The following is an 11,579-nucleotide window of genomic DNA, read 5'->3' on the forward strand; positions in this document are numbered from 1 at the left end:
ATACAGATGGTGGTAGCTAAATCCTTCTACATGTATTCAGAAAATGTAACTCCTACTACATCGTTGCTCTCTTCCCCAGCACTTCTGCATTGTCCAAGGGTGACAATATTGTTTCACTGAAAGGTACCTGTTGGTATTTCTCAGTGTTCTTCTTTGAACTGCCCCAGTCATAATCTTGGAACTTCTCTGAATGGGCTTCCTAATAGGATGAATCAGAGAAGAGTAGTTAAAAAGCTGTCATTCAGGAAGGTGATGGGGATCTTTCCCTCCTAAGCCTCTGACACCAATGCAAAGCCTCAGCTGAAGCTTTTCTCTCTTAAGAGCTAGGAAAGAGCCAGCAGTTGGTTAAAAGCCTCAAGCAGCAAAAAGAAGTCAAACATTTTTATCAGCATCAAAAGAATCAGTGCATCGGTAGAAAGACCTAGGGCAATTTGTTCTAGTTTGTAAACTTGCTATCAGTGACTGCCTCCAAATAGTTCCCTTACATGCTGCTGCTGTGTCGTCTTCTGACAGTCACGTTGCCATCCCTCAGCTCTGGGAGTGACTCCTTTGTATGTTTTCTCTTCCCTCTCCTGTTTGAATACAGAAGACACCATTTCTAAATTTCCTCTCATGCTCTTTGGCTTTGCCTACTGCATGTGTTGTTCCACCATAAGAGGTACTACCAGTGGGACTGAATACTGAGGCAAGGTGTTGGTTAACTTCTGTAATAATAACAGTAATAACAGCAGTTTAGGAGTATTACTCCTGCATGTTGTACCTGCTAGCCTATGGTTAGATGCTAAATTAAACCTCGGTCTATTTGCAGAGCTCCCTCACCATGCCTCTGTAACCTTTCTTCCTTACTAGTCTGCAATGGTTATGAAAACAACTTAATTACATCTAATATCTCATGTGAATTCACAGTCAAAGTGTTGCTTGATTTTGAGTAAATGCCTGTGCAGCTGTAACTCAAACACATTCTTGTGTTTGCTGTGTTGAAAAGTGCATAAGCTTTTCCTGCAAGCTCACCTGCTTGCAAGTGAATTCTGCTCTGCTGCAGAGCCCGCAGTGCTGCCACGAAACCTGCCTGCATACAACAGCCTGTGTGAGGAGCCTAAAGAGAAACAGGCAGCTTCCATCAGCATTGCTGCTGAGGATGTGCTGTGACAGAGCACAGTACTTTGTAAATAAATGAAGGACTTATTATTTATAGTTCTATTTCTGCCCACAAAGGGAGCTTGGAAAACAAGAGATGAAAATACAAGGGTCCTTACCCATGAAATCTGATATTCTACAAAGCAGCTGATGTCTCTGGTCATTTCTTGACCCCACACTAGAGAAATAAATGGTCATTTCTTAAGGCAGGCTTTTCACTGAAGCGTAGACACCATTTGTGCAGGGTACTGGATACACAACAAAAAGAGTACTATACACAGCTGCATATACAACCTCTAACATACACAAATTCAGTGTTTTGCTGTTGGCTTCACATGTACCTGTGTCACAAAGGGTAAGTATTTCTATTCTGCTGGCAAAAGACAGATCAATGGAAAAGAGTATGTTGAATTGAGATATTAATTGCAAAGAATACATTGCACATATTTCCCAGCAGTGAGCAATGTCTTCACAGCAGGACATCAGCTACCTGCATTCCATACAGTACAACCAAGGGTTAGAACTTATTTTGTGTGCCAGAAGTTCATTCACTTGTACCTGACTCCAGTGGACTATGTTTTGCACAGACGTTCCAGCAGCAGTTTGTGCGATATACATGTTGACCCGGCTCTGAAAGAAAATATTCAGTAAATGTTCTCTTTGTCCCTCCTACTCAGCTGTGCACCAAAAGCAGCCACAGCAGCATCTTGTACCAATAAAACCAAGAGAAAGCAAAGTGGTTTGACCAAAGAATCCCCCAGAACACCATGCACATCAGCTTTGGAGCAGTAGAGAAATGACAGCTGCCAACCAGAACATTTTCCAGGATGATCAAGAACACGAAAGAATCTAAAAGATGGAGAAGTTTGGGTGGAAAGTCAGCAGTCTCACTCCCAAAGCAAGTGATTTATTTGGGAGTCTGCCACAGGCCCCATGTACAGGAGAACCATTGTCAGATAGAAGAGCAAAAGGAACTGCAATAGCCTGAGCAACATGAGTGTTGGAAATAAACACATCCTTGTTCTCCAGGGGTTTCTTAAGAAGCTGCTGTATGGTTGTTCCTCAGAGAATGCTCTGAGGCATTTACTGGAAAGTGCTGTATCAACACTTTGAAGCTCAGGTGGTCTGGCCTACAGCTTGAAGTGCCAGCACACTGAGGATCTGCAGTGAGACCTGCAGCAACAGTATGAACCAGGAGGCAGTGCCCAAGGTGAGGTCTGGTAGAGGGCAGGCTGGAGTACTGGGGGATTTGAAGCAGCTGAGGGTTGTGGGGATGGTGCCGGGTGCTCTTGTGAGGAGCAAGGCCGTGCTGCTCTGCCAGCGCTGGGGCAAACAGCGGATAGCGTTGTCTGGTACTGGGACTGTTCCCTGCTGTGTGATGTGGAAAAATAGAATTTCAGGATTCATTCTATAGGATGGCAGACAGGTTTTGGGAGCAGAATCTTAAACTCTTGATCAAACTGGTAAGAGCTTGTCAACTGTTTACGGGCGTTAGGCCCGATTCCGTGACAAAGGGGACGGGGGACCCAAGGGCCCACGTCCCGGGAAAAGGGGAAAGGGGAAAAGGGTAGGGAGATGGCCCTGAGAGCAAAGAACAGCGGCAACAATCTGAGGAGAAACAAAACTAATTTACTAAATAAAATATCAGAATGCAAAACAACACACTATAATACAATATAATTACAATTTAAGCTGATAAATCCAACACACAGAGAGAAAATGTCCCAAAGTCAAGGTAGGCCTTACTCTACTACCGACGATAAGACGGCTGGAGAGCGAGGTGCTGCCAAGACGAGAGACGGCGGAAAAAGGGATGAGGTCTCGTGATCTGCAAGTTTTTATACTGTGAGCTTTTATCTTTTCCCTCCGGCTGGAAATGGTAACAGAGGAGCAAAGTACCGTGGGGACTGTAGTAGTCCTTCTCTTCTGAGGAACAGGTACATTCACTACATGATGTTATGATGTGGAGTACCAATAACCGAAAATCATAAAACCATGACAGAGCTGTACGTACCACATCAATGTTTTTCATGTTATAGCTCCCCAGACTGAAGAAGACATTTCTACAAAGCCTGGCAAAATCATGGTGGCTGCAGAGAGAGACTAGCAGCCTCCTTAGACATTCAGTCTGGGGAAGGAATTCTCTTTTGCCAAGCAAACCCTGGGAAAGACAAAGGTAGCATTCATTTCAGAACGTGCATTGTACAGTGTCCCTTTTAAGAGGTGCTTGGACTCTTCCTCTCACCCGGCTCTTTTGTTGGTTCTCTCATTTTCTTCCCTTCTCAGATGATGTTACCACAAACAAGAATGATCCTACATGTTTTCCATTGCATCAACCTGTGAGGCATTGCCCAACTGCTGTTACATCATTTTTAATGAAGGTATGTGTTGAAAGTTAACTCTGATGTATATTTTAGCTCTAAGCTTGCAAATAATTCCATGCATAAGTAGCTTTGCACATATGATCTGCCACACTGATTTGATGTTGATTTTCATAGCACTGTGAATGAGTACATTCATTTCTGGTTTTAGTGTTTACTGGTCTGGAGATCAATAATTTAATTTTTTATTGCTGCAATTAATGGCAACCAATAGGATGAGCAAGTGGATATTTTGTGGGCAGGTCCAAGACTGTGCAGAAACCCAACCTTGTGTGCTATCCTGAAAAATGTCATACATTGTTCTCCTTGGCCTCCTTTTACCTTTTTGTGTTAGTTAGTTTGCCCGAATCTGCAAAGACAAATCAAGAGACATTTTTCCCACCATTCCCAGAACATTGCCGCATGGCTGGCATGCCTTCAAAAGATGTTAACAGTCACACCTGATGAGAGCCAATGACTCTTGGAATCAGAGTATCCTCTGTGGCCATGAATTCAGAATTACTGATGGCCTGTATCTGGTAAGTAGCTTGGCACCCCCTCAGCCATTCAGCCTGCTCCTCTCCTGCCTTTTAAAAGCTGAAGTTTAGAGGGAGTTCTAATTTGGTTTAGGGAGCCATCAAAAAGTTGCTTGCAAGAACCTTTTGGAAGTTTCATCTGGAGTCCTCCTACAGGCAGAAATAGACCAGAATAGCTGTGGCTTTTTCTAGAGGGATACTGGAAATCTCGAGGGTCTGCGCTGCTGTGCCGAGTCTCTGGGTAACTTGTTCCAATATCACATTACTGCCTTACAGAAAAGCTTTCCCTATTGTCCTGTATGAACTATAATCATAAGGTGAATCTACCCACCCACAAATGGGTAAACTTTATGAAGCCCTATGCCTTCTGTATGTTCCCTTTAAGAGCTGAGCAAACAAGTATATAGTCATACACCTGAAGCCAAGATACCACATACCCAGAGCATATTTTCAGGAAGGTAGAGGAGCTTTGTTGCTGGGCTTCTGGCATACTTAATAGCAGTGACAAGTGACAAAGCGAAATAGAGTTTGATTTTCTGAGCCACTTCTGGCATTGCTGAAAAAGCAATGAAAGCTGTAGAAATAAAAACGAAGTGAAAATAAAATAATTTTTGTACCTCAAACCGTTTTCGATATTTATATATACTATTCTGCTATCTCAAAACTACAGGCAACCTTGTTAGTTGTTCGGAGGCTGTAATTCAGCCTAGCTTAGTGTGAAGTAGCTCTTCTCCTTGTATTATCAGCTTGTGGTTTTACTTCCCACTTCAGAGACATTAACTTCTATGTTTTGCCTTTGCAATTTTCTCCCAAGTTCATTTAAATATACATAAATACTTTGATGTACATAAATGCGTTTGGTATTGGGAGTTGCAGATGTTTTCCTTCCTCTCAAACTCTTTTTTTTGGTGTCACAAACTGGCCAACTTCCCTTTCTCTTCCATCCTCTTCCTATTTTGTTTTCCTTTCTTTTTTTTTTTTAGCTAACCAGCTGCTGTTGGGCACACCCTTACATCTTGAAAGGAAAAAAAGGCTCAAAATAATTTCTGGTATAATTCTAAGCTGAAGCATTTACAGCTGCGGTGCATTTGGCCTCTTAGGCTTAATCATCTTTATGATTATAATATAAATTAAAGCTGCCTATATGCTGAAAACAGTTCATCATGTGTTTTTGATTCCAGCAAAGAGCTGATGAAAAGCCCAGGTACATTCAGTGTCTCAAACTGGGCTTTCCTGAAGTGTTGGTCTGCTGTGTGTAACTTACCGATGGTTGTGCCTTGTGAGTAGCCAATATAGTACAGCTTTTCCTGTCCGGTTTTCTTTATGATGAAATTTATTGCTGCTGGAAGATCAAACTTGGCTATCTCATCAAAACTGCAGGTAGAAGATTGGAAGAGAGGTGTGCATAATTTAAAATACTATTTGAATTTACATTTTTATTACAGACTTATTGGCAAATGAACTATTTTGTAAATCACTTAGCTATTTTATATCCAGTGTTTAGGGGCACTGGATATAGAAAGTACTGCTTGAGCTTTGCTGGGCTATTTTCTCTCTTGACATCAACAAGAGGATTTTGACTTCAAGGAGCATAGGGTTGAACTGTAAAGGTCTACATACAAGTAACAGGTGGTGATATATTAGTTGAGATCTTCCTATGGATTCATGCATTTTACACAATTTTTCAGTAAATGGTGTATCTTTCAATGTTCATTCAAATAAGTAGAAAAAAAATGTTTTACATTTTCTTCTTCTGTGATTTTTTTTTCTTTTGTGTCATTTTAATATACAGACTAGTGTTTCTAAAAGCCCTCCAAAACCAGAATAGCTGGGACACGAGCTGCGCAGATCCCTCTGAGCCTCCCTGGTGCTGTGCCTCTAGCCTGAACTCTGCTAGCAATAAAGGACGTGAGTAGACTCTACCACTGTTCAAGTCCATGTAATTGCATAGGGACATCTGAGCTGATGTGAATGTCAAGAATGCTTTTTAAAAAGTAATATATGTTAATCCCTGATTTAACCTAATGAAATAAATACACTCCTCTATGTTTTGACCTACCTGAAAGCCCAGAACTCATCTTGATCAGTGGAACAATTCTGATGTTCTCTGACCAGCAATTCCCATCCAAACGTCATAGCCAGCATCAGCTAACATGAAGGCCAAGCTGTTTTGGGGCAGATTTGTGACCCAGTTACTGGCATCTCCCAATAGTCCATGTTGGAGAAATACAGCAGGTTTTGCAACTGAAAACCGAGTCAGAAACAAAATAACATTTCATAAAATTTCTTGATTTTTCTGGTAGTTAAGGAATACTACTGTCCCATATTCAACACTGGGATTTCTTAAAGGGAGATAGCTGATCATAAGAACAAAGCATGCCTTTCTGTAAAGAGAGAATGTCTTGTTAAGTTTTGGAAAGATCTATGGGAAGATAAGTCTGATTATCAGAGAACAGTGGCTTGGCAGCCTCAAGTCACTGTTTGTATTACTTAAGATTCTCAACACTGATAGAAACAAGGAAGATATGGGATAATTTACAGAGGTTTCCTGTATCCAAAGTACGAATCAGATGCTGAAATTAAACAGGTACAAGCAAAAATAAACTCAGAAGCTGGAACTGCCCTTGCAAAATGGGCTGACTGGACAGATTGCATCTTCTATGCTATGTATATACACACGCACATATATTAACTTTACTCATCAACTCATTATGAAGATATTACTATGCTTAATTCATACTGTAGAAGATTTTTACTTTAAGCAGAGGTGCTTGACAAATCCTGTCGATTTTGCAAGCTGTTCATGGCAGCTAGAATACTCAAATTTCACTTGTGTGCACAAGCTCTGGTAGATGTCCTATAACTATGCAGTATCTCTTTCTAGAATGCACACTAACTGGGCTGTTTTTGTTTCCTATTAAAGAACTGTACCTGGATTTCTCTGATTTTGGGTATCATAGGGGATTCTGTTAATAGTAATGATATAACCATCTTCAGTCATCACTTTGTACTCCTCACAGGGATACCCTTTGTACGTAATAAGCTCATTCTGCAAGAGAAAGAAGAAATGCATTTGTTTGCACAAGTCCTTTTCATGCATTACCTGCCTAAGATATTTGTTGCAAAGAAATATTAGAAAGCAACTACAACTGGGGTTTCTTTTCATGTTTTTAAGCATTTGTGTGAAACAACATAGGATGAGAATAGTGTAACCCCCAAACTACCACAAACTTCTTTAGTTCTTTGTGTGACCTCCAGGATTTAACTACTCAGTTAAAATAGTTTCTAAAAACTGTTGTACCGCTGTCATCTGATCACAAACCCTTGTGTTTTGGTGATGCAAAAACCACTGCAACCTGATAGCAGGAGCTTACATTTCCCAGAGTTGAGATGAGGAGCTGCCTGGGTGCATTTATGAAAGAGGATAGTTTTTTAGAACTTGTACTTGCAGAATTATTAAATGTAAATTTTCACGCAGGACAGAAAAAACAAGATTCTAGCAAGCAAATACAAATCTAAACAAGCTTGCTTGGTGAGAAGTGTTCTTCTGTAAAGCTGTCCATTTCAGATCTATGCTGGTTATTTGAGTTGCTTGTAATTCAGAGCCTTCTTTGCTGATGAAATGCTTGCATGGCATTCCAGATGTTCATTCTTTCAGATATGGGGAGAGTGCCAAACTAGTAACTGATATTAAAAGGAAATTAACTCTGCAGATGTACTAAAGAGAGGGGTTTGCCTTGCTTTGTAACAGAAAACGGTACCATGTAGAATGATTAGGGAGGGTGGGTTAAATGAAGGCAGCTTATCAACCTTTTAATTCACAATACCTAGAAATTCCTCTGCTGTGAACCATGCATTCCTTTGTCCCCAGGTAATTCCACCAAAAAAACTTAAAATATTCATAAATGCTTCAGGATCCACAGTTCTGCTCATTCTTCTGATTTCTTCTGAACAACTAATTCCTTGAAACAAATGCATCACAGCAAAACACAGCCGTATCTTCTCTCTGGGTAAAACAATATATTCATCTCTCAGGAGTCCTGCCCTGCACTTGTGTCCAGGCAGGTTCCGTGCTTTTCTGGTGACAGAAGTCCTGCTCGAAACTGAATGCAGCTGGTCTAGTGGTCTCTACTTGTTAATTAAACTGAACAAAGCTGGCTTTAAGCATCTCTGGGGGAATTTGGCAGCAGTCTGGATTCTCTGCTAACATTTGTGCTAGGGCATTGCTCTCCATCAAGGCAAAAAGCATCAGAGAATCCAAGGAAAGGAACAACATTTTTGTAGAAACTAACTACATTCATTCTTCGGAAAAGGAAGTCACTTGTGTTACAAAGCCAAGTCCCTATTCTGCATGTTAATTAGGAAACTTTTCTAGGTAACTCTGGGGAACACTAGTGTTATTGGACAACTCATAACTAGATCATGTTAAAGGGAAGTTTACACAAAGAAAACTGAACTGTTTCTTAACACAAAGAAAACTGAAAACACAAAACAAACATACAGTTCATATTCTAACTTCCTTACTTTCTGATATTATCTACCTTTTTAAAAATCTGTCTCTTCTATAGCAAAAGGAAGAGACATTGTAAAACCTTCTTTATGCTTAGCCGCTATTAGATAAATAAAAGTGTTACTGACCTTGTGCCAGAAATCATATGTTCTGCTGAGCAGCTGAGGAACGGAAACTCCATTTGCAGGTGTTTGAAAGCAATGCTGGGCAAAGAAGGCAGCAAAGTGTTGGTTGTGCAACATTTTTCCCACGATCATACAAGATCTTGCTAATAAATGTCAATTTCTTTTCCACCCCTCATTCCCTCTGCTAGTGCTTGAGTTTTCAGGTCTCAGCAGAGCGGTGATTCCTTTTATTCTCAGACCTCATGCTTTTCATCTCCTCAGCCATCACAGCAATAACCAGGTTGTCTTTACAGTCACAGACAGCTGGATTTTTAAGAAGAATACCAGCCTCAGTGGAGTGGCACAGCAGGATCAGGAATTTTGAAAACAAATATCTTATCATGCCTCATGAAATTGTCGATAAATCTGGAATAAGCTTCTTGTTTACTTACAGCCTACTAATTCCAGCTTTTCATGTTATGTAGAAAGAATGGGATACACTCAGACTCTTTGATACCTCTATAGATTTCATTGCATGTATTTTTCTTCTACTCTTTTAACACTGATGTTGCTGTTCCCCAACTTATTACTGTTGCAAGAGTAGTACCACAACATTTTCTTTCATTCGTATTATTTGCAACCAAGGCATCCACAAAGTGGATATTCCCTAAATTTATATTTAGGAAGCTTGAATGTTTTTCCATATCCTTATGGACATAGGAAACATTACCAGAAGGCCGTGGGCCTCAGGCATACTGGGAGCTGGCCAGCATCGCCCAGCATTGGATGTTAGGTAGGTTTGAACAGACGGTCAAGTCTTCAGGATAGGGAACTTGTGAGGCTCTTTGTGCAGAGTATGGACATAATGCAGCCATGTTTCCTACTGCTGTCTGAGCTACTATTATAACACAAACTTTGCAGAAATATGATGGAAGCTTTTTTTTTTTTTTCCCCTAGCATATTCTGGTATAAACCTGGTGGACATTGGACTCTGCTTATTTCAACTTGGTATTTTTAAATCCTGAAATAAATTGCTATTCATTGTGTAGTTCCCTGTACTCGTTCCCCCAGGCATTCAATTCTCATGGATACTGTTCCTGCAGACAGAAAAGATCATATTATACACCGAGAGAAACATCTTCCAAAGTTTTGAAGAGGCCTTGATATTTCTAGCTCTATTATAGTTATACTGCATACCTTCTCCTTGCAATACTGGCTTTGGTAAGGGCCAGATTTCTTTAATATATCCTGAGGAAGAATTTTATTTAATATTTACAGCCCAGGCAGAGATATTAAAGTCTTACAAGAATTCCTCTGCCTACAGTATTTGCTAGCAGGTCTTCAAAAAGAAATAGAACAGCCTAGGTTCAGATTTTCCAAGGAAGTAGGAAAATAAATGATTTTCAGAGTTGGTTTAGTGTGTATTTCCAAACTTTGCCTCCTTGTGGGTTTGGGATTTATTTGTTTGTTTGTTTTTTTAATCTTGTGTTTATTTACTTGCATATGCTTTAACATCTTACATCTTTTAGGACAAGAGGCGATGGCTTTAAGTTACTCTGGGAGAGGTTTGGGTTGGATATCAGGGAAAGTTTCATCTCAGAAGGAGTGGTGATGCATTTGCAGAGGGAAATGGTGGTGGAGTCACCATCCCTGGAGGTGTTTAAGAAGTGTGGAGATGCGGCACTGAGGGACACGGTCAGTGGGCATGGTGGGAGTGGGTTGATGATTGGACTTGGTGATCTTAGTGGTCTTTTACAACCGTAATGATTCTATCTGTGGTCTTCCCTCTAAGAAGACCAGGTTAAATAGCAGGCTGTATAGCCCAGATAGGAAAAGAGTGGATAAAGTAATCCCTGAGGTTTATTAGCACTTGTTTGAAGCAAATGTTTGCGTTAAGGAAAAAATGTGATTGAGGGTGTGTTCAGCTGATTATTTTGACCACAGACACGCACTCCATTTTGAGCCGGCAGGCTTCAAGGGGAGCTGCTCACAGTATGAACAGGTGTAGGATTCAGTGGAAATACTCAAATGTTGAAATACTGCTGTTAAAGGTGTGGCTGCAGCTGCACAATTGTGGGCATGGTCAAAAGAACTTTAAACTGGTCATCCTAAGTGTCCTTATACAAATGAGTGCCACTGTATAAATTGTTGACTATGTGCTCAGTTTATGAAGCCTCAGCTCCTTCCCATTCTCTCTGGATAAAAAAGCAACACACAGGATGATATAATCCTTAGCTTTTGATATTTTCTTCAGATTTATTCCTCTTTCTGCTCCCTCATGCTTCAGGATTAGACCTGGTTCTGCCTGGAACTGAGGTAAGAATGGAAGATATTTGCAATATGATGAATATAGTTCTTCATGGATCTAATATGTCCTTTTGGCTTCTTCATTCAGTTAGCATATGTTGTTATCAGGAACATCAGTCTATTTTGAGTGTGTTATGGAGGGTGTTTAGAGGAAGGTATGCTTAACTGAGCAACAGCCGAGTTCTTGTGTGAGCTGCCAGCCAGTTGTCTCCAAGGAGACACAGCAGCAAAAACAGAAGGAACCCTCCGTGTACTGTTATGGCCCTAAAAATATTTCATGCCATAGTGGTGTGAGGAGTTGTTTGTCAAGACTGAGAAAAATACAGTAAGAACTAGGAACAAGGCCTACTAGTGCATTCTCCATGAATCTGTGGGACAACTGCAGCCTCCAGCAGGGCAAGGTCTGCCCTCAGCCACTCTTCCCTCACCATTTCCTGAAGTGGGGCATTCTTGTCTCCCAACACAACCATGTCCTGGTGGTGAAGCAGAGTCCCAAGGGCCCGTAATGGACCCTGTACCTCCCAGCAGCAAAGGGAGAGCTCTGAGTGGAGTCCATGGGACACAAGTGCAAAATGTGATGTGCTTTGGACAACCGGTGCTGCCTGGGTGAAAGATTCTCCTCAAC

General features: G+C 40.9%; 1 protein-coding gene across 1 annotated transcript; it reads right to left on the reverse strand.

Annotated features, from left to right (window-relative positions):
- On the reverse strand, positions 4,165 to 8,511 carry LOC110400545 (lipase member M-like). The gene is given in 6 exon segments (XM_021400499.1): positions 4,165 to 4,607; positions 5,298 to 5,407; positions 6,093 to 6,146; positions 6,148 to 6,277; positions 6,965 to 7,082; positions 8,326 to 8,511. Coding segments are annotated over 6 exon segments (588 nt in total). The 5' UTR covers positions 8,335 to 8,511; the 3' UTR covers positions 4,165 to 4,440.

The sequence above is a fragment of the Numida meleagris genome, chromosome 5 (assembly GCF_002078875.1).
Source record: "Numida meleagris isolate 19003 breed g44 Domestic line chromosome 5, NumMel1.0, whole genome shotgun sequence".
NCBI lineage: Eukaryota > Metazoa > Chordata > Aves > Galliformes > Numididae > Numida > Numida meleagris.